The following is a 24,957-nucleotide window of genomic DNA, read 5'->3' as shown; positions in this document are numbered from 1 at the left end:
GGGAGATGAACTTTATTCTATAATCTTGCCCTAGTTCTCAGCTGTCTCTAAAACTATGTCTTTGCTTGTGTCAGCTCCATGGGGTTCCACAAACACAGCCCCTTGTTGGGCTGAGCCTGTCGTTCAAGGTATGTCTCCTGTGTGGGCTGGGGGTGCCCATCGGCTCTGGTGGGTGGTGTGAATGGTGTGGGGTGGTGGAGCTGTCTGTTCATTGGCTCTGGCTGGGTCACACAAGTGGCAGGAGGCTACTCGCCCTCCACATTTGTCAGTGCCACATGCAGGCCGTGCAGGGTCAGGCTCAGAACCTTCTGCCCACTGGGACTGTTGGTGCCATGGAGGGAGCAGCTTGCCCACAACCTCTCTTGGTGCCGTGCACCTGTGGCTCAGGACTAAGGGGCAGGGTTTCCATTTCTTTGTTGAACTTATTCATGCATTGTTTTCCTAATTTCATTTAGTTGTCTGTGTTTTCTTGTAGTTTATTAAACTTCTTTAAGAGGACTGTTCTGAATTCTTTGCCTGACAGTTCATAGATCTCCATTTCTTTAGACTCAGTTATTAGAGCCTTATTAGTTTTTTTTGGTGATGTCATATTTACCTGATTTTTCATGATCCTTGATTCCTCATGTTGGTATCTGCACATTTGAGTAAGTCGTCTCCTCTTTCAGACTTTGCAGATTCACTTTGGCAGAGACAGTTCTTCATTAGTCAGCTCAGTTTGATTTCTGGACATGTCTGCTGGTAACATCCTCAGGCAGGTGGGGGCTGTTATTATGGCCTATTTGGAGGCGAGCCACCTGAGCTCTGAGACTGGGGAAGGGGATGGGTGTCACTGGCTGAGAACAGCTGGATAAGATGGCTGGCTTGGTTCCCTGCCCGAGCAAGGCTATCAGATGGGCTTCACAGTTGCCTGGATTCTCTGGCTGGGCTCACTAGGTGGTCAGGTCTGGTTACCATACTCCATAGTAGATGGGGCTATGAATTAGCTTCCCTTCCCTGGAGGGGCAGCAGGATGGGACCCAGGGTCTGCAAGGCTCATTGTTTGGGACCCTGAATCAGTCAAGAGTGTGCCCTGAAAATCTTAGTTAGATGAAGTTACTGGTTTTGCTTTGTGGGTGGAGGAAGCCTTGGGCTACGCTCCGTGTTCAGTACCACTGTAGCAGGGCTGTGGATGGGCTGTACAGTTTCCTGGGTGCTCTGGTAAGGTTCCCTGGTTGGGTGGGCTGAAAGCTGTCTTCAGCAGAAACTGGGGCTATGAATTAGTTTCTCTGCCTGAACTCAGCAGGAAAAGAAGCTCCAAGGCCACTGATGCTCTTTGTGTGTAGACTTGACTCAAGCTGACCTGTGCCCCAAGTTCCCTGGCCCAACAGGGTCAATGGCTTTGCTCTAGGGGGTGATCAGTTCTGTTTACCCTCCTCCTCTCGGCTTGAGCATTGGTGGGTTATGCAGCTTCCAGGTGTTCTCAGCAGCCCTTCCTGTCAGATGGGGCTGGGGGCCACACTCTGCAGCAGGTGCAACTAGGACTCAGCTCTTCTGCCTGGGCTTGAGCAGACCAGGTTCCAGGGCCGCAGAATTCCTCTTCTGGGGACCTCGTTTAGGCAGACCTGCTGAATTGCCCTGGTCAGGCTGAGCCACTGACTTGGTTCTGCAGATGATCAAAGCTGCTGGTTGGGACTAATAATTGGCCCTGCAGGTAGGAACTCAGTCTGCCAAGATCCTTGTGATGGTTATTGGAAGCCCCTGACCCTTTCCCATCTCAATTAGATGCCCAGTATCGAGACCCAAGACTCGCAGGTGATTCCCAGGTGCGAGATCAGAGCAGGCTCCTGAAAAGAAATGCACAATGCTGGGGGGCGGGGGATTCTGGTCGGCCACTGGTTCTCTTTTCTCACTGGGGGAACCACAGGCTCAGGGGAGACACTTCTACATGGTGGGTGCTGCACTGGCTTGGGGGAAGGGCCATGCAGTCGGCCTGTAGCCTTTCCTCTTACCCTTCTAATACAGTCTGTCTCGTCTCTGAGGCACAGAGGTGCTTCAGACTCCCCTCTATGTTCCAGGAATCTCTCAGTGGTGTCTTTTTCGAAGAGCTGTTACTTGTTGTTCTTGTGAGGGGGAGTAAAGTCAGGAACAACTTATGCTGCCATCTGGGTGATGTCTTTTTTTAAAATTGAAGTATAGTTAATGTATAATATTATATAAGTTACAGGTATACAATATAGTGATTCACAATTTTTGAAGGTTATACTCCATTTATAGTTATTATAAAATATTGGTAATATTCCCTGTGCTGTACAATATATCCATGTAGCTTACTTATTTTATACATAGTAGTTTGTACCTCTTAACCTCCCACCCCTCTGTTGCCCCTCCCTTCTTCCTTCTCCCCACTGGTAAACACTAGGTTTTTCTCTTTGTGAGTCTGTTTTTTTGTTGTTGTTTTTATATTCACTAGTTTATTTTTTAGATTCCATATATAAGTGGTATCACAGAGTATTTTTCTTTCTCTGTATGACTTATTTTACTAAGCATAATATCCTCCAAGTACATTCACGTTGTTGCCAATGACAAAACTTCATTCTTTTCCATGGCTGAGTAGTATTTCAGCGTGTATGTTTGTGTACCACATCTTTATCCATTCATCTGTTGATGGACACTTAGGATGTTTCCATATCTTGGCTACTGTAAATAATGCTGCTACGAACACTGGGGTGCAGGTATCTTTTTGAATTAGTAATTTTTCAGAATACAGAATTTTAGGTTGGTGAGTTTTTTCTCTCAACGCTTTAGCTGTGTCACGATACTCTCTTCCTGCTTACCAGTCTGCGAAGTCAGATGTTCTTGTGTTTGTTCTTCCATAGGTAAGGTGCTTTTCTCCTCTAGCTTCTTTCAAGACTTTTTCTTTATGTTTGATTTTCTGCCGTATGTAAATGATATGCCTAGGTGTAGTTTTTGTCACACCTCTAATTTTTATCCTGCTCGGTTTTCTCTGAGCTTCCTGGATCGATGGCTTTGTGTCTGACATTAACTTGGGAGAAATTCTCCATCACTGTTGCTTCACGTGTGTCCTTTGTCCCCCCCTGCCCCACCCTGTGTCTCTCTCTCTCTCCTCTTCTCTTTCTGGCACTCATTATGTATCTGTTTTTAATCGTTGGTAGTCGTCCCACAGTTCTTGGATATTTTGTTCCTTCTCCTCTTCCTAGTGAATTTTCTCTTTTGTTTTTCCATTTTTGAAGTTTCTACTGACATATTCTTAAGCTTGCAGAGATTCTTTTCTCAGATGTGACCAGTCTACTAATGAGCCCATAGAAAGCATTCTTTACTTCTGTTATAGTGTTTTTGATCTCTAGCATTTCTTTTTGATTCTTCTTAGATTTCCATTTCTTTGCTCACATGGTTCATCTGTTCTGCATGCTGTGTACTGTACTTATTAGAGCCCTTGGCATATTAATCATTGCTGCTTTATGTTCCTGGTCTGATGATTCCAAATCCCTGCTATATCTGCGTCTGATTCTGATGCTGGCTCTGTCTCTCCAAACCATGTTTATTACCTTTTAGTATGGCTTGTAATTTTCTCTTGAAAGTCAGAATCAATGTAGTGAGTAAAAGGAACTGCTATAAATAGGGCTTTAGTAATGTAATGGTAAGGTGGGGAAGGGAAGCATTCTACAGTTCTCTGATTTGGTCTCAGTCTTTCGTCAGCCTGTGGCTCTGAACTGTGAACTTCACATGAGCGTCTCAGTACCCACCCCCAGCATCAAACGGAACACCCTCTACCCTCTGCCTAACTGTGTCGCAAACCCAGAGGGTCAGGCTTTCCTCTGCTCCTTTAGTTCTGGTTTCTCAGTCTGTATTCAAGTTAGGTGGGCTGAGCTCAGCAAGCCTGGCAGTCACTCAGGTTCCCACTGCATTTTCCAATCTAACTTTCTAGGGTGCCTTGCACTTTGGGTTACACAGTGGATGACTGAGTTCATTTGACTCAGTATTTTGTGTACATACTTCTCTTGCCAGAACATTAAAGACAGGAGTGGGGTATGAATCAGGTCATCCACCTTGAGCATCTAATCAATACCATATCATCCTAACTTAATTTCTTAACCTCACAACCACCCTAAAAAGATAGAGGTTATCAACTCACTGAAAAACCAAGCTTCAGACAGGTCAACCTCACATGGCAGGTAACAGGGGGCCTCCCTGATTAAAAAGATTTGAAAGTCACTGCACCATCCACAGGGATGCCTGTTGAGCACAGTAGGCTGCAAGTGGCCAAGCCCTTTCTTGTCTATAGGAGGGAGTCATTGCCAGCTCAGAAATGATTACAAGGAGCCTTTAGCTGCCAGGCAGTGCACTAGGTGGTGGGAAGATCAAAATGATTAAGACCCTTTGAGGGACTCATAGCCCAGTAGGGGAAAAAAATACAAATAATAATGGGTAATGTTTTTATAAAAAGGAGTATTATAATATGCACCTCAATAGAGTTGAGCACAAAACAGTGTAGGACCAGAGAAGAGGGAAGAGTTCATATCAAATATGCTGAATCACAAGCACAAGGAATCTGTATGGAGTCTAATGGGGTGATGGATTGTGACAGTAATTATACAGCTCTGTAAATTTACCAAAAACCATGAAATCAGACACTTAAATGGGTGAATTTTATAGTATATAAATTATACCTCAATAAATTTGCTTTTAAAAAATGAATATAGTGGTTGAGTGCAGGCAAAGAATACTAAGTTGAATATCAACCCAATATTGTGAACAGGTGATTGCTGGAAAATAAAGTGAAGAATAAACTTATAAAAAATGTGCTGACTTGTCATGGGGCTTCGATTTTACATCATATGGCACAAGGCAGGATGAGTTTAAAATGGATCTGTCTTAGTCACTTACCAAAAATAAAAAATAACAACCATGAAGTTAAATTTTAAAATTTTGATGAAAACAGGAAATACATTTTATTTTCTAATATTACGTTATTCTGACACAGGCATCTTAACTGTAAAAAGGAGAATATGCTTTTATTAAAAATGTCAAGCTTCATCATTAGCCCTTTAACACTAACAAGAATGCTGCCAGCTGGGAGGAGGATGTAGGCTTTCTGGAATAAAGGATCTGACTGCATGTTTGATGACTGTAGCACCCCTTCCAAACTAAGAAAAACTTAACTGTAGATGTTAATATGGTTTTAACAAAAAGTTGTTGGAAATACACTGGGGTCAAGACAGATGTCAGATGTTTCAGAAGATGTACTATGAAATTTTTAATGGGCAACTAAAAATAACTTCCTTATTACTGATCAGGCTAAATTTTTCAACTATGAAAATGTAGGTTTGTGTGTATATCACAATGCACACATGCAAAATGCTCAATGAAATCCAAACACCTATGGTCTAAAATGTCCCAGGCACTATGTGAGCCATTGTATGCATATTATGCTTCATGTAGAAATTATGTTTATTGTATTTTCCTCTGTATCATTCTTTAACAAAAAGCAAAGGCTTAGCAATTGATATAGATGATATAAAATTCTAAATCATCAGCATATTAGGAAGAAACACTTTCCTTATACCCCAGCCTTTATAACTTTTTGCACCTTAGGGATTTAAATTGCTTTGGGATGAGTGGGCTACTAACATTACAGCCACATTCCATTTGTTCTCCAACCTGTCTGCTCAGCATATTCTGCAGTTAAAGATAATATTTGTAAATTACATCAATTTCATCATAATCTTTGTGGATATAAATGCTGTTAAAACAATAAAATCCTTAAAAATTCTAAGTATCCATCTCAGTCTCATCACTGAGATGCCACTTACACAGAGGGTGGACTTTTTTTTTTTTTAACTTGCCCTTTTAAAGCTAAACATTGGATGACAAATGTGTCCAGTTTCCTATCTACCCGAGTTCACCATATTCGAGATGACTGAAAAAAAAAAAAAGGTTCTTACAGATTAAATGTTAAGTGTGAACTATGATTCAGATTCTTAATAAAATTATACTTCACAGAGCTATGTAAGAGACTCTTCCCTAACTCTAAACCTTGAAATCTTCCTTCAAATACCAAAATCCAGGAGACTGATCCATGTTCAATATCATTTTTAGCCAACAAATTTTTAAGTGAAATCAATTCTTCACCTCAAAATCTAATTCAAGTTAATGATCACCTTTTTATAACTAAGGCATTGCTTTTCTTTCCTTATCTTATATTCAAACTATTTTCAATGAATTTATATATAGAACAATCAAACCAATAAAACCTTTACACACCCCTTACACATTTACCCTTAGTTAATATTCATATAGGTTGTCTTCTAAATTTGTGAATTCCACCTAATATTAACATTAGAATTATTGTTACGCTAAGAGTCCAGCATGATTTGTATTCTCCAGTTAGGAATGTTAGGGTGATCTAACCGAGCAATGATGGTGGACTTGTCAAATCTTATTCTTTTCTAGTATTTTAATGAGTGCAATGTTTAATAGTATGAGCACCCCAAATGGATAATTGAGTTTTAACCCTTTTTTATAGTCAAATATCTCACACAAACAGTTTCATTAATTTTTCCATGGTTAGTTCTCTCTCTACCAATAATTCCTCATGCCAACTCTCCTACCTCTTTCTCCAAATATACACACTCCAATATTTCTTTATATACTTATTATACTCACTGTATGTACAACCACTGTCCAACTTATGGCAACTTCTCTGTCTTAGTTTTCTCACTAGTAATTACGATCAACCTACAAATGGCTATTTTGAAGTTTGAAAAAAGAACTAATCTTTGGACATCTTAGATCAAAGTGCCACATAAATGTCTTGATCCAAAATAACTTGTCTGAGTAAGAAAGTTTTCCTTTATCTACATCTACTATTAAGAAACACTATCGTGATTAACAATTTCATACATCTAGATTCACTAGGACATTAGGATAATAAAGTTATCTAACAGAATAAGTAACTGCAAAAATGAATTACCATGATTTATCTCTTTTACAGAAATAAAACAATTTTACTTCAAGGTAAAAAGAAAATTTAGAATAAGACAAAGAAATGCCCTTTTCTTTAGGATACAAGTTCAAACCTAAAAGGTATACATAGGAAATTTCAATTTTTCTTCCTGGAGAACTCTAATGTTGGCAAATAAAAAATCAGGGAGAATTGCAACATGAGAAAATGATAAAACTTAAATGCAAGGTGATAAATTATATTCATCAGCTAAAGGTGCCTTATCTAAATCAGTCTAAGTTTGAAAGACTCTGTTGAGAGAAAATAAACTATCCTTTTGAGATGGCCGTTTCCTAAAGAGCAAGAATTGAGACTACATTTTAACTGATATGTATTACTAAAATAAAATTAGAATCAACACTGTGTTAAATAAAATACAAAAAGGGACCAGGTAATAAAAATAAAAGAGTTCTAGAAGAGTTCTTTTCTTAGAAAAAGGCTTTTATCAGAGACTACATAGCAAAGAGACTTTGGAAGCAGTTGTTAATGTTGGATTCAGACCTTTGGACTGGACAAAGAATTAAAGCACCACATAAAAGACAAAGCAGTCCCACTGCCTTTATCATTCTCTAACAACACACACAGACATAAACACAGGTACACACACCCACAGGTACTCACAGGCAGTGTCACCCAGGTAAAGAAGAGGGAGAAAATCTTTGCAGAGCTTTCTCTACTTCCTAAAATCAACCAATAAACGGGTAGCACTGGTTTCCTGAAAAGACTAGTCATAACTAAAGTTCATTTAAAAAATGATAAAGAGGCCAAACAACGAACTATTGGTATTTAAAACCACACTTCTGCAAGCTGAGGGCTTCCATAACACATGATCTGAAAGACAGAAAGGCCCCAATGTGCCAGGATATCACCTATCAGAGCCAGGACAATTTGATATAAGAGGGCAAATAGAAAACAATTTAATTCAGAAGCAAAGGCAAAGGTATTAAACTGCTCTGCTAAACTGAGTTATAGAGTAACATAAAATAGCAAAAATTATTCCATGATACAGGCGTTGTAAAAGTGCTTATTCAGAGCTAAAAGAACAACTATGCATAATGATAAGCAAGGTCAATAACGCTGCAACCTACACAATGAGGGAAGAAGCATGAGAGTGGAGGGGTCCAAAAGTATATTATTTACATTAAATACTGTTGGGTCTTTTAAAAATGAAGCTGGATATGCGAATTTTTAATATTTCTTAAAACTAGGGTAAGGGAGATTTCCTACAATCCTAAATACAATAAAATACAATAAAGCAGTACACATGAAAGTCCAAAGTAGAAGAAGACCATTAATTTTCCTAATGAATAATACTGCACTTTTATTTTGCTTTTCTGTTAACTGCTGTATTCTCTGAAAATCCTCAGGTAGCTAAATTTTAAGCAAGTCTAACATAAGTTATAAGTGCTTGTATCCACTTCAACTCACCTTACCATCCCATCCCAATCAGACAGAGTAACCACTCCTCACTTAAAAATAGATAAACATGTCTATTAGGATGTAAGATTTCTTAAGGCCAGGGAAAATGTCTTAATGCCTTTTCTTCTCTGCAAATTTCCCGCATACCGCTTAGCACAAAAAAGCTTTATGAATAAAGAATAACTGAGCAAAGGAAGTGGGGAAGAAATGGTGATTCTCCTGCACAAGAGAGCCGAGACCTTCCACAGGCAGTCTGGCTACTTGCACTTCTCACTACAGCTTTTACCTTTTAGTCTTTGTACAGTCTGCCCCCTCCAACCGCCCCCATGTTGTGTTCTTCTTAGGCAGAGAACCTCTCTCTTTTTCATATTTGTATCTAGAGCTCAGTACTGGGCCAGGCACAGAAGCAGCTGCTTCAAAGGTTGTTTGTGGAATAGATGAATGATTAGTAATTCTAGGAGCATTTCACGAGACTAAAACTTTAATATAAATCTCTCTTAATACACATTCAGATGTGACACCTGCCCAGAAAAGACTTTGATAAGAGTTATGTGGCTACAGAAAAGTGAAGCAGCATGGCGATGCCAAGGGGAGAGAGGTGGCTGGGAAAACTAATCTGCGCTTTGCTCCTACACTGATTGTGTGACTCTGCATCTGTTAGTAAGTGCTTCTTGACTTCATTTGCCTAATACATGAAAGGAGAACACTGGACTGGAGTAGTATTTTTCAAAAAATTTTTCTTCAGTACTGATTACTTAGGAAAAGCAATAAGAAGTAGAGCACCAAATACATCTTTTAAAAGGATAAAAACGGGGCTGCTTTGGTCATTCGAAACAGTTGTGACACTTGTGTGAGGTAGAACTGTGTCCCTGTCATCCTCCCCTTTTCCCTCATTCACATCACCTAGGGAGGCCTCCAGACATCTCCCTGAACGCTAAGGCTCCATGGAACCCATTTAGATAGCCAATGAACTCTAAGTTCCCTGTAGCTAAAGCATCCCATAATTCTATGATTTGATTTCTTCTAAGGCTCTAAAATCAACGTCATATCCCATTTACCATCACATCAAAAAGAATAAGGAGGACTCCCTCTTGTGAAAGCACCAGGATCACAACTAGCTGCTGGACAATCATTGACAGGAGGACACTGGAGTTCACCAAAAAAGATACCCCACGTTCAAGGACAAAGGAGAAGCCACAGTGAGACGGTACGAGGGGCACAATCACAGTAAAATCAAGTCCCATAACTGGAGAACACTTATACCACAGAAGTTCACCAACTGGAGTGAAGGTTCTGAGCCCAACGTCAGGCTTCCCAACATGGGGGTCCAGCAACGGGAGGAGGGATTCCTAGAGAATCAGACTTTGAAGCCTACTGGGATTTGATTGCAGGACTTTGACAGAACTGGGGGAAAAGAGACTCCACTTTTAGAGGGCAACACAAAGTGGTGTGTGCATCAGAACCCAGGAGAAGGAGCAGGGACCCCAGGAGAGACTGAACCAGACCTACCTGCTAGTGTTGGAGGGTCTCCTGCGGAGGCAGGGGGTGGCTGTGGCTCACTGTGGACACAAGGACACCGGCAGCAGAAGTTCTGGGAAGTACACCTTGGCATGAGCCCTCCCAGAGTCTGCCATTGGCCCCACCAAAGACCCCAGATATGCTCCGTGTTGGGTTGCCTCAGGCCAAACAACCAACAGCGAGGGAACCCAGACCCACCCATTAGCAGTCAAGCAGATTAAAGTTTTATAGAGCTCCGCCTACCAGAGCAACAGCCAGCTCTACCCACCACCAGTCCCTCCCAACAGGAAACTTGCATAAGCCTCTTAGATAGCCTCATCCACCAGAGGGCAGACAGCAGAAGCAAGAAGAACTACAATCCTGCAGCCTGTGGAACAAAAACCGCATTCACAGAGAGACAAGATGAAAAGGCAGAGGGCTATGTACCAGAAGAAGGAACAAGATAAAACCCCAGAAAAACAATTAAATGAAGTGGAGATATAGGCAACCTTCCAGAAAAAGATTTCAGAATAATGATAGTGAAGATGATCCAGGACCTCGGAAAAAGAATGGAGGCAAAGATCGAGAAGATTCAAGAAATGTTTAACAAAGACCTAGAAGAATTAAAGAACAAACAAACAGAGATGAACAATACAATAACTGAAATGAAAACTACACTAGAAGGAATCAATAGCAGAATAATTGAGGCAGAAGAACGGATAAGTGACCTGGAAGACAGAATGGTGGAATTCACTGCTGCAGAACAAAATAAAGCTGAAAGGAAGAAAAGAAATGAAGACAGCCTAAGAGACCTCTGGGACAACATTAAAGGTAACAACATACACATTATAGAGGTCCCAGAAGGAGAAGAGAGAGAGAAAGGACCAGAGAAAATATTTGAAGAGATTATAGTCGAAAACTTCCTTAACATGGGAAAGGAAATAGCCACCCAAGTCCAGGAAGCACAGAGAGGCCCATACAGGATAAACCCAAGGAGAAACATGCCAAGACACATAGTAATTAAATTGGCAAAAATTAAAGACAAAGAAAAATTATTAAAAGCAGCAAGGGAAAAATGACAAATAACATACAAGGGAACTCCCATAAGGTTAACAGCTGATTTCTCAGCAGAAACTCTACAAGCCAGAAGGGAGTGGCATGATATACTTAAAGTGATGAAAGGGAAGAACCTACAACCAAGATTACTCTACCCGGCAAGGATCACATTCAATTCGATGGAGAAATCAAAAGCTTTACAGACAAGCAAAAGCTAAGAGAATTCAGCACCACCAAATCAGCTCTACAACAAATGCTAAAGGAACTTCCCTAAATGGGAAATACAAGAGAAGGAAAGGACCTACAAAAACAAACGCAAAGAAATTAAGAAAATGGTAATAGGAACATACATATTGGTAACTACCTTAAATGTCAATGGATTAAATGCTCCAACCAAAAGACACAGGCTTGCTGAATGGGTACAAAAACAAGACCCATATATATGCTGCCTACAAGAGACCCACTTCAGACCTAGGGACAGATAGAGACTGAAAGTGAGGGGATGGAAAAAGATATTCCATGCAAATGGAAATCCAAAGAAATGTGGAGTAGCAATACTCACATCAGATAAAATACACTTTAAAATAAAGAATGTTAACATGGGCTTCCCTGGTGGCGCAGTGGCTGACAGTCCGCCTGCCGATGCAGGGGACACAGGTTTGTGCCCCGGTCCGGGAGGATCCCACATGCCACGGAGCGGCTGGGCCCGTGAGCCATGGCTGCTGAGCCTGCGCATCCGGAGCCTGTGCTCCGCAGCGGGAGAGGCCACAGCAGTGAGAGGCCCGTGTACCGCAAAAAAATAAAAAAATAAAATAAAATAAAGAATGTTACAAGAGACAAGGAAGGACACTACATAATGATCAGGGGATCAATCCAAGAAGAAGTTATAACAATTATAAATATATATGCACCCAACATAGGAACACCTCAATAAATAAGGCAACTGCTAACAGCTATAAAAGAGGAAATCGCCAGTAACACAATAATAGTGGGGGACTTTAACACCTCACTTAAATCAATGGACAGATCATCCAAAATGAAAATAAATAAGGAAACAGAACCTTTAAGTGACACAATAGACCAGATAGATTTAATTGATATTTATAGGATATTGCATCCAAAAACAGCAGATTACACTTTCTTCTCAAGTGCGCAAGGAACATTCTCCAGGATGGATCACATCTTGGATCACAAATCAAGCCTCAGTAAATTTAAGAAAACTGAAATCATATCAAGCGTCTTTTCTGACCACAACTCTGAGATTAGAAATGAATTACAGGGAAAAAAATGTAAAAAACACAAACACATGGAGGCTAAACATCAGGGTACTAAATAACCAAGAGATCTCTTGAGGAAATCAAAGAGGAAATCAAAAAATACTTAGAGACAAATGACAATGAAAACACGATGATCCAAAACCTATGGGATGCAGCAAAAGCAGTTCTAAGAGGGAAGTTTACAGCTGTACAAGCCTACCTCAAGAAACAAGAAAAATCTCAAATAAACAATCTAACCTTACACCTAAAGGAACTAGAGAAAGAAGAACTAACAAAACCCAAAGTTAGCAGAAGGAAAGAAATCATAAAGATCAGAGCAGAAATAAATGAAATAGAAACAAAGAAAACAATAGCAAAGATCAATAAAACTAAAAGTTGGTTCTTTGAGAAGATAAAAAAAATTGATCAACCGTTAGCGAGACTCATCAAGAAAAAGAGGGAGAGGACTCAAATCAATAAAATTAGAAATGAAAAAGGAGAAATTACAACAGGCACTGCAGAAATACAAAGCATCCTGAGAGATTACTACAAGCAACTGTATGCCAATACAATGGACAACCTGGAAGAAATGGACAAATTCTTAGAAAGGTACAACCTCCCAAGACTGAACCAGGCCCAGGAACAGATAATATGAACAGACCAATCACAAGTAATGAAATTGAAACTGTGATTAAAAATCTTGCAACAGGGCTTCCCTGGTGGCGCAGTGGTTGAGAGTCCGCCTGCCGATGCAGGGGACACGGGTTCGTGCCCCGGTCCGGGAGGATCCCACATGCCGCGGAGCGGCTGGGCCCGTGAGCCATGGCCGCTGAGCCTGCGCGTCCGGAGCCTGTGCTCCGCAACGGGAGAGGCCACAACAGTGAGAGGCCCGCGTACCGCAAAAAAAAAAAAAAAAAAATCTTCCAACAAACAAAAATCCAGGACCAGATGGCTTCAGAGGTGAATTCTATCAAACATTTAGAGAAGAGCTAACACCCATCCTTCTCAAACCCTTTCAAAAAACTGCAGAGGAAGGAACACTCCCAAACTCATTCTATGAGGCCACTATCACACTGATATCAAAACCAGACAAAGATACTACAAAAAAAGAAAATTGCAGTCAATATCACTGATGAATATAGATGCAAAAATCTGCAACAAAATACTAGCAAACAGAATCCAACAACACAATAAAAGGATCATACACCATGACCAAGTGGGATTTATCTCAGGGATGCAAGGATTCTTCAATATACACAAATCAATCAATGTGATGCACCATATTAACAAACTGAAAAAGAAAAACCATATGATCATCTCAATAGATGCATAAAAAGCTTTTGACAAAATTCAACACCCACTTATGACAAAAACTCTCCAAAAAGTGGGCATAGAGGGGACCTACCTGAACATAATAAAGGCCATATATGACAAACCCACAGCAAACATCATTCTCAATGGTGAAAAACTGAAAGCATTTCCTCTAAGATCAGGAACAAGACAAGGATGTCCACTCTTGCCACTATCATTCAACATAGTTTTGGAAGTCCCAGCCATAGCAATCAGTGAAGAAAAAGAAATAAATGTATACAAATTGGAAAAGAAGTGAAACTGTCACTGTTTGCAGATGACATGATACTATACATAGAGAATCCTAAAGATGCCACCAGAAAACTACTAGAGCTAATCAATGAATTTGGTAAAGTTGCAGGATACAAAATTAATGCACAGAGATCTGTTGCATTCCTATACACTAATGACGAAAAATCTGAAAGTGAAATTAAGGGAACACTCCCATTTACCATTGCAAGAAAAAGAATAAAATACCTAGGAATAAACCTACCCAGGGACAGAAAAGAGCTGTATGCAGAAAACTATAAGACACTGCTGAAAGAAATTTAGATGACACCAACAGATGGAGAGATATACCATGTTCTTGGATTGGAAGAATCAATATTTTGAAAGTGACTCTACTACCCAAAGCAATCTACAGATTCAATGCAATCCTTATCAAATTACCAATGTCATTTTTTACAGAACTAGAACAAAAAATCTTAAAATTTGTATGGAGACACAAAAGATCCCAAATAGCCAAAGCAGTCTGGAGGGAAAAAAACAGAGCTGGAGGAATCAGACTCCCTGACTTCAGACTATACTATAAAGCTACAGTAATCAAGACAATATGGTACTGGCAGAAAAACAGAAACATAGATCAATCGAGCAAGACAGAAAGCCCAGAGATAAACCTACGCACCTATGGTCAACTAATCTATGACAAAGGAGGCAAGGATAAAAATGGAGAAAAGACAGTCTCTTCAATAAGTGGTGCTGGGAAAACTGGACAACTACATGTAAAAGAATGAAATTAGAACACTCCCTAACACCATACACAAAAATAAACTCAAAGTGGATTAGAGACCTAAATGTAGGAGCGGACACTATAAAACTCCTAGAGGAAAACATAGGAAGAACACTCTATGACATATATCACAGCAAGATCTTTTTTGACCCACTTCCTAGAGTAATGGAAATAAAACCAAAAATAAATGGGACCTAATGAAACTTCAAAGTTTTTGCACAGCAAAGGAAACCATAAACAAGATGAAAAGACGACCCTCAGAATGTGAGAAAATATTTGCAAATGAATCAACAGGCAAAGGATTAATCTCCAAAATATACAAGCAGTTCATACAGCTCAATATTAAAAAAACAGACAACCCAATCAAAAAATGGGCAGAAGACCTAAATAGACATTTCTCCAAAGAAGACATACAGATGGCCAAGAAGCACATGAAAAGCTACTCAACATCACTAATTATTAGAGAAATGCAAATCAAAACTACAATCAGGTATCACCTCACACCAGTTAGAATGTGAATCATCAGAAAATCTACAAACAACAAATCCTGGAGAGGGTGTGGAGAAAAGGGAACCCTTTTGCACTGTTAGTGGGAATGTAAATGGATACAGCCAGTATGGAGAACAGTATGGAGGTTCCTTAAAAAACTAAAAATAGAATTACCATATGACCCAGCAATCCCACTACTGGGCATATACCCTGAGAAGACCATAATTCAAAATGACACATGCACCCCAATGTTCATTGCAGCACTATTTACAATAGCCAGGTCATGGAAGCAACCTAAATGCCCATCGACAGACGAATGGATAAAGAAGATGGGATACATATATACAATGGAATATTACTCAGCCATAAAAAGGAACGAATTTGGGTCATTTGTAGAGGCGTGGTTGGATCTAGAGACTGTCATACAGAGTCAAGTAAGTCAGAAAGAGAAAAACAAATGTCGTATATTAACGCATATATATGGGACCTAGAAAAATGGTACAGATGAACCAATTTGCAGAGCAGAAATTGAGACACAGATGTACAGAACAAACGTATGCATACCAAGTGGGGAAAGAGGCGGGAGGGGGGGCTGTTGGTGTGATGAATTGGGCGATTGGGATTGACATGTATACACTGATGTGTATAAAATGGATGACTAATAAGAAAGAAAGAAAGGAAAAAAAGAATAAGGAACATAGGAGGTAAAAGACCTGTATTTGGAAAACCGTATGACACAGATGAAAGGAACTGAAGATGACTCAAACAGATGGAAAGATATACCATGTTCTTGGATTGGAAGAATTAATATTGTTAAAATGACCACACAGATTCAATGCAATCCCTGTCAAAATACTAATGGCATTTTTTTCACAGAACTAGAAAAAATTTCAAAATTTATATGGAAACACAAAAGACCCCGAATAGTCAAAACAATCTTGAGAAAGAAGAAGAGAATTGGGGAAATCACACTGCCTGTCTTCAGACTATACTACAAAGCTACAGTAATCGAAACAGTATGGTACTGGCACAAAAACAGATGCACAGATCAATGGAACAGGATAGAGAGCCCAGAAATAAAACCACACACTTATGGTCAATTAATCTATAACAAAGGAGGCAAGACTATATACAATGGAGAAAAGATAGTCCCTTTAATACGTGGTGCTGGGAAAACTGGACAGCTACCTGTAAAAAAATGAAGTTAGAACATTCTCTAACACCACATACAAAAATAAACTCAACATGGATTAAAGACCTCAATGTAAGACTGGATACTATAAAACTCCTAGAAGAAAACATAGGCAGAATACTCTTTGACATGAATTGTGGCAATATTTTTTTGGATCTGGTCCTAAAGGAAAGAAAAACATCATAAACAAACGGGTCCTTTAACTTTAAAAGCTTTTGCATAGCAAAGGAAACCACTGAGAAAACGAAAAGACAATCTACTGAAAGGGAGAAAATATTTGCAAATGATATAACCAATAAGGGGTTAATACCCAACATATACAGACAGCTCATGCAACTCAACATCAAAAGAACACACAACTGGATTAAAAAATGGGCCGAAGACCTGAAGGACATTTTTACAAAGAGGACATGCAGATGGCCAACAGACACATGGAAAGATGCCCAGCATCACTAATCGTAAGGGAAATGCAAATCAAAACCATGATGAGATATCACCTCACACCTGTCAGACTGGCTATCATCAAAAAGAACACAAATAACCAATGTTGGTGAGGATGTGGAGAAAAGGGAACCCTCATACACTGTGTATGGGAATGTAAATTGGTGCAGTCACTGTGGAAAATAGCATGGAGGTTTCTCACAAAACGAAAAATAGAACTCCCATATGATCCAGCAATTCCACTGCTGGGTAAGTATCTGAAAGAAACAAAAACACTAATTCGAAAAGATACATGCATCCCAATGTTCATAGCAGCATTATTTACAATTGCCAAGATATGGAAGCAACCTAAGTGTCCATCAACAGATGAATGGATAAAAACAGATATGGTGTATATATACAATGGAATACTACTCAGCCATAAAAACGAATGAAATTTTGCCATTTGCAGAAACATGGATGGACTTAGAGGGCATTATATTATGCTAAGTGAAATAAGTTAGAGAAAGAAAAATACTGTATGATATCAATTATATGTGGAATCTAAAAAATATAACAAACTAGTGAATACAGCAAGAAAGAAGCAGACTCATAGATGTAGAGAACAAACCAGTGGTTACTAGCGGGGAGAGGGAAGGGGGAAGGGGCAATATAGGGGGAGGGGATTAAGAGGTACAAACTATTAGGTACAAAATAAGCTACAAGGGTATATTGTACAACATGGGGAATACAGCCAATATTTTATAATAACTATAAATGGAGTATACCCTTTAAAAACTGTGACTCACTATACTGCACACCTGTAATGTATATAACATTGTACATCAAGTATACTTCAGTAAAAATAAAATAAATCAATATCAAGATCTCCCCCATGCAAGTATATACTACGAAATCCTACAAACTTTGAAGTAGCAACCCCTTTCCTATAACTATTATCTAAACTTATACAACTGTAGAAAATCTCTCAGGAAATGCGTTCCTCGCACTGTTGCTATTATTCTTTCTATAGACTTTTATATAGACTTCATTACATATAAGCACTATGCTCCTCAAAGGAGGATATAAAGGGACAAATCCAGACATGTATAACTTCCTTAAGCTTACAGTTTTAATGGAACATTCCTATCAATAACTATAACTGAGAATAGAAATCACTGTGTCATCAGATAAAGTAAAGTGGATGTTTAAGGGCTGAGATTATTTCTGGTTGGTAAGATCAGGAAAGAATTCATGGAGCATGTTATGAGCTGGGCTGTAAAGAATGGCAGGGAAGTAGATTCTAAGCAGAGGTTACTTTATGAGCACTGTCCAAAAAGCCAGAAGCCATGGGGCAAGTGCAGGGAATGGCATCTAGTGGCAGCTTTGTTGACATACAGGGTGTGTGAAGACAAGTACGGGGAATAAAATAGATTACTGGCACAATGTGCAGAGCTTAATGACATTTTAGAGCAGAGGAGGGCTTCAAAACAGGCTAAAGTAGAGGAAAGAGGCTGGAGGCGGAGACAGTCAGGAGGCAGAAGCAGGGATGTCTGAACCCGGAGTGCCGCAGCAGGAATGGTGTGGGGCTGCTGGTGGGGCCAGTTCCGCAGGAGCGAACGAGGGGCCAGAGAGGTTCAAGGATGATGGGAGCCCAGAATCTAGGAAATACTGGTGCCATTAATAGAAGTGGAGAACATGTGACGAAGTCCAGAGACAGATGATGAGTGCTGAGTGCAGAGGAAATGTCCTGCAGAAAAATGCAAATGTTGAACTGAAATCTGGGAAAGAGGGCAGAGCTGCATATAAGGTAAGAATTTTTAGATACGGCAGATGAACTCTTAAGACTGAATGAGACTGATGAGAATGGGACTTTAGTGAAAAGACAATTCTAAGTGCTAATCTTCGGGAAATACTAACATTAATGGCTAATAGGAGGAAAATGAATCAGAGAAGGTGTGACTGGAGAGATACAAGGAAAACTGGGGGAGCACAGTATTACATACAGTTACACACATGCATATATACTTACTTATGAATGAAAAAGCTTAGCTCTTGATCTGAAGATCACATAAGTTGATATATGGACAGCAGGGTTTTCTAAAGTGTGTTCTAGGGCAGGAGTCCCCAACCCCTGGGGATACCAGTCCACAGCCTATTAGGAACCGGGCCTCACAGCAGGAGGTGAGTGGCGGGAGAGTGAGGGAAGCTTCATCTGCCGCTCCCCATCACTCCCCACGGCTCCCCACAGCTCGCACTGCCACCTGAGCCATCCTTCCCCACCCCCCTCTGCCCCCATCCATGGAAAAACTGTCTTCCACAAAACCGGTCCCTGGTGCCAAAAAGGCTGGGGACCACTGTTCTAGGGAACACTAGTTTTATTAGCTGTTGAAAGGTACTTCATGATCAAAACAGGACTCAGGGATCAAAAAGGTTAGGATATTGGCCCTTTATCTACTGAAGAAATTCAAAGAGTCCATCACACTGACCCATAAACCCTTTTTGTTTTATATCCTCTAGATACAGCAGTGTATCTAGACAAGGAGCCAGCTTGAGAAATCCTGATACGTCGTAATGTTTCAAAATTCACAGAATATTAAAACTGAAAAGGACAGCTGTGATCATTTCTTCCAATCGCTTCATTTTATACGAGAAGAAAGTTAATTATATGATAAATTACTGTATTGCCTTATTCTTGGTAGGTGATGAATAAATGTGGATAGGAAAGTGTATGAACAAGAGAGAAATAAAAAGGGAAATGACAAAATAAAATCTGAGCTTTAAAAGCTACAATATTAGTTACCATTTGAGAGGTAACTTGCTTTATGCTTATTGTTTTAGAATATTTCACAGTGTCATCCTGAAGAGGAAACTGAGGCCTCAAGGATCACATGGCCAGTGGTCCAGCTGGTACACAGCAGAGCTCGAATTCAAACCCAAATCTGTCTTACTCTTGAAATCTGGGCTCTTGAACACAATGCCCTGTTGACCTGACAAGAGGGCCAAAGAAGAATCCAGTTCTTGGGTAAACATCTACCCTCATCCATGGATAGGGCCCAAGATAAAGCTTTCTTATACCGAATTGCCACTATACATAAATGTAAATAAAACCTAATGTAGCAAATTCAATATATCAAAAATCTAGATTTACAAAACAGGTCCTCAGGAGTATATTTATTTGCTTTTAAAAATAAATTTATAAAAGAATCATCAAGATATTCTCTCTCACAATATGAATATATTTACAATTATTTCATTCTATTAAATTTTTCGAGAGTAGACATCCTGCATAGGTCGAGATACGCCTTTCATATTTCAGCAAGGGTCTAAGTATATTTATGAAATTTTTCTAGGAAACTCACTTTCATTCATGAGAAATAAGTCCAAAAATAATCGCTTTGGACCTCAGGCCATGAATTCATATTAATTTTAATGAGTTTTCCTTGAAATGATACACTATCTCTACTTGAGTCTGGTGATATACATACACAGAAACATAGGCCATCACATATACTTGCAAATATTACAGTCTCATACTTTGAATCCCCAATTTAAAATAGTACCACATTCCCTTACAATTAGTCAAACAATTTAAGTGGTATTGATATTTTTTAATTCATTCTAGCATGTAATATGTAAGATCTAGTCAACTGGTAAACCATTTTTCCACAGTGTGCGTTATGAAAGAATAAGATTTATTCCCCCAAGTTATGATTTGTAAACCTAAGTTCACTGTAGATGGCTATGTTAGGTAACATGTCAGAAAAATATTTATGAAAGCTTAATATCAGTGAAAATCAAAAATAAAATTCACATGTATCTCTAATTTAAAAACATATTTGGCCCTAATTTTCTTGGTAACTTGATTAAAAATTTATCAAAGATTCTGCTCTAACAATTTCTAAAAAATTAAATTCTTAACTGCTATATTGATTAGCAGAAATTTAACAAGGGTGGTTTTCTTGGTCTACATAGAGTTAGTTATAATTTATCTGTAATACTATCTCCCCCAAAGTATGTACCTTGAAACCTTACATTTTACTGTCAAAATAGGTTCAGGAAACATTGCAAATTCTATTTCTCTCTTACAGATTGACAATAAACATCAGCACTGTACAAGCACCTGGAAGTTCTTCAGTTAAAAAAAAAAATTAGCTTCGTTTAATCCACCATTTCTTAAGCTTATCTATCAATATCCTGGTATAATTAGTGTCACAGGAAACAGGATTAGAAAACCTTGCTATAATGATAAGAAGGAGATAATCAGAATCAGTGTATGGTACCCAAATCATCTGTGTTAGATTCTGGAATTTATGTAATGTTACCATATTTTCTTTTTGAATGCTATTTTTTATAAAAAGATAATTGATTGCATACAGGCATAGCAAACAGCTTAAAATAAGAATAGGAGCATGCTGGGTACCAAGAAAAAGACATGGGATACTCAGGGTTTATGTGTCTTATACAAAGTAGGTAAGACACCGGTGTAAAATGAGAACAGTTGGTGCAATTAACCCTTTTCCAGCGTCACCGCTAAGGCACAAAGAAAGACAGTAAGAAAAGAGCAAGTAGTTCATTTACTAAATGGCTGACATGCAGCATACTTACACTGCCCATTCAAGCTTCTCATTCTTGATTGAGTTGTACAGAGCCTGTAAAGAGAGAAAACAAGATGGAATTATTCTTTTCATCCTGTTTCACATTTTGCGTTCAGCAAATGACCAAAGCCAAAAGGCTTGAGTCAGCAAGCAACTCCCAGGGCCCTTGTGGGTCATCCTATTGGTACTGCAGAAATGAAGAAAACACAGGTGAGGCTAAGGAGCACAGGGCAGGTAGAGCTCTGTGAAAGAGAGAGACTTTTCATGAAGTAAAAAATGTCATTTGTAAGACACACAACACTGTACTACATTTTACCACAGTAAAATATAGGACATGATTAAAATTAGACCATGTACTCTATTTTTCTTATTCAAAATATGGTCTTATAGTTTCATTGCTTTGGAAATGTCAATATTCATACCTTTTCATTAATGGAATAAATATAACTGTTTTCATAACAACTTAATGAGTAAGATACATGGAAGGGAGACTGAAGCCCAATTATGGGAGGCTATCACAGAATAATTTCAGAGTTTCTACGCCAATGACTTAAACAGCTTTTTGTTTTGTTTTGTTTTTTTATTGGGATAAAGTTGCTTTACAATGGTGTGTTAGTTTCTGCTGTACAGTCAAGTGAATCAGCTATATGTACATGTATATGCCCTCTTTCTTGGATTTCCTTCCCATTTAGATCACCATAGAGCACTGAGTTCCCTGTGCTGTACAGCACATTCTCATTAGTTACCTATTTTGTACACAGTAGTGTATATACGTCAATCCCAATCTCCCAATTCATCCCACCCTCCCTTTCCCGCCCTCGGGGTCCATATGTTTGTTTTCTACATCTGTGTCTCTATTTCTGCTTTGCAAATAGGTTCATCTGTACCACTCTTTTAGATTCCACATATATGCGTTAATGTACGATATTTGTTTTTCTCCTTCTGACTTCACTCTGTATGACAGTCTCTAGGTCCATCCACGTCTCTACAAATGACCCAATTTCATTCCTTTTATGGCTGCGTAATATTCCATTGTATCAGAATGGCCATCATCAACAAATCTACAAACATTAAATGCTGGAGAGAGTGTGGAGAAAAGGGAACCCTCTTGCACTGTTGGTGGGAACGTAAATTGATACAGCCACTATGGGGAACAGTACGGAGGTTCCTTAAAAAACTAAAAATAGAACTACCATGCGACCCAGCAATCCCACTACTTGGCATATACCCTGAGAAGACCATAATTCAGAAAGAGTCATTTACCAAAATGTTCACTGCAGCACTATTTACAATAGCCAGAACATGGAAGCAACCTAAATGTCCACCGACAGATGAATGGATAAAGAAGATGTGGCACATATATACAATGGAATATTACTCAGCCATAAAAAGAAACGAAACTGAGTTATTTGTAGTGAGGTGGATGGACCCAGAGTCTGTCATACAGAGTCAAGTAAGTCAGAAAGAGAAAAACAAATACTGTATGCTAACACATATATATGGAATCTAAAGGAAAAAAAAATGGTTCTGAAGACCCTAGGGGCAGGACAGGAATAAAGATGCAGACGTAGAAAATGGACTTGAGGACATGGGGAGGGGGAAGGGTAAGCTGGGACAAAGTGAGAGAGTGGCATGGACTTATATACACTACCAAACGTAAAACAGATAGCTAGTGGGAAGCAGCTGTATAGCACAGGGAGATCAGCTCGGTGCTCTGTGACCACCTAGAGGGGTGGGAGGGAGACGCAAGAGGGAGGGGATATGGGGATATATGTATATGTAGAGCTGATTCACTGTGTTATATAGCAGAAACTAACACACCACTGTAAAGCAATTATACTCCAATAGAGATGTTAAAAAAATTAAAAAAAAAAAAAGCCACATGCACTCCAGTGTTCACTGCAGCACTATTCACAATAGCCAGGTCCTGGAAGCGAGCTAGGTGTCCATGGACAGAGGAATGGATTAAGCAGCTTTTATGGGTCCCATCTCCTGGCTCTGCTTTACAGTTGGTGAGTGTCGCACTGGCGGGTGCGGTGGTGCAGCAGACAGAAAGCTTCCTTGGAGCCTCCAAGGCTCCGTCCAGGCAGCAGAAGACTGCCCCACCACACCTCTCAGCTCTGGCGTCACATGTAAGCTCCTTGTAATCACGTTGTTCCACTACAGCTAATCCAAGAAATGCTACCCACACCTCTAGTTTCTTACTTTTGAGTGAGATGTTATAAAGAAAACACAAGTGCATCTCTAAGATATAACAGCAAATTGTGTTGAAGAGAGGACTATGTGTCTAATAACATGATGCAGTTGGAACATTTTTCTTTAAAGAAGGATTTGGATTTATGAGACTCATCTCATTCACTCTGAGATGGGAAAAGGGGGACCAGATGCCATCCCACCCCTCATCTTCCACATGAGGAAATGGTAAGTGCATAACGTTTCCCAGGCAGCACAGCAGAGCAGAGGCAGAACTGCCTTGTAGATCTATCTTCTAAGTGTGAGAGGAAGTCTACATGTGTGTGATCAAAAAGACTGCATCCAGCTAGTGAACTCCCTTTCTAGCAAAGCACATCCCAATTCAGGACAAAGATGCTTAGTTACAGATTTTATATTATTTAAGATGCGATACATGTATCCTTAGCCAGTGTCTTGACAGACTCCGTGGGAGTTCTTCAGTGTGGCTACAGTAGTCAGTTTACCTACTGTATAATTATGGGAGCTAATAAAATTTAGGACACATTTCATCACTATCAGGGTATGGTAAAACGTGTCCTCAAATACAGAAATGGTAAAACATCAAAAGAAAATAAGGGGTAAATCAAGGCACAAAGACCATGCTATAAATTGGATGTTCTTTTCGAAGAACTCAAATTCACTCAAGAACTAGGACAACCTATTATATAGCTAATGTCTCTTGAGTCTGCATGTACAGAAGTGCAGAGTCAATGTCTAGCTCCAGCCTCAGGAGACTCTTGCTGATAAGCGTCTTTACATTAATTCTATTCCTTGCAGGAGCCGTCCTGAGCCCACAAGTAATAGTGGGCTTTTCAGAAGAGACAGACCATTAAAGGTTTTTTATACACTATCACACTCAATACTAACCAGAGTAATTTAACAATATGGTAAAGATAAAATACTACCTGTTCATAAAGGTAGAAAATGATATCTAAGCAACTAGAAATTTTCCAATAAATTCAATTCTGCCTTAGATCACATTTTTTTTCAAATTTTTTGCCTGTGAGAATATTTTCTTGAAGAAAGAACTGAGCTTCAAATGAGAAGATTCTTGTTTCCCTGTCAGCTGCACATCACACAACAAACTCTATTATAAAGGGTCTTGTAAAATTCAACAAACTTGCTATATTGTAGGTCAAGTCCTCTTTGTGTAAATGATAACGCAACAAATCTAAACACGGGATGTTAGCCTTATCCTTTTCAATGAAAAAATTACAAAGGGATTTTCCTGAATCTTTTTAGTGCTTTATGATAGTCCATTATTTCTCTTAAAAAAGGAAAATCTGCTTTGCAAATGCATCCAACACTCATATACCCTGATCACAACTGCCTACCCTTGTATCTACTTCACTTCGTTAGGAACTGAAGTCCCTTGATTCCCCCTCATCTCCAGCCAACAGTCCTCACATCCTTTCCCAGGCAGCCCATCACCTCAACCA

At 39.3% G+C, this 24,957-nt stretch overlaps 1 protein-coding gene across 4 annotated transcripts in view; it reads right to left on the bottom strand.

Moving 5' to 3' along the window:
- Window positions 1-24,957, bottom strand: part of PSD3 (pleckstrin and Sec7 domain containing 3) — a 572,386-nt gene that overhangs the window by 146,565 nt on the left and 400,864 nt on the right. For all 4 annotated transcript variants that reach the window (XM_022571390.2, XM_022571392.2, XM_089903828.1 and 1 more), the window contains one exon: window positions 21,297-21,340. In XM_022571390.2, coding sequence (XP_022427098.2) covers window positions 21,297-21,340 — 44 coding nt within the window. The remainder of the gene's footprint in view (window positions 1-21,296; window positions 21,341-24,957) is intronic.

This window comes from Delphinapterus leucas, chromosome 21 (genome assembly GCF_059928025.1).
Source record: "Delphinapterus leucas isolate spDelLeu-1000000601 "Yukka" chromosome 21, BTC_Dleu_Yukka2, whole genome shotgun sequence".
In the NCBI taxonomy this organism is placed as follows: Eukaryota; Metazoa; Chordata; class Mammalia; order Artiodactyla; family Monodontidae; genus Delphinapterus; species Delphinapterus leucas.
The sequence above is the reverse complement of the archived record's forward strand: the minus strand, read 5'-3'. Positions and strand labels throughout refer to the sequence as shown.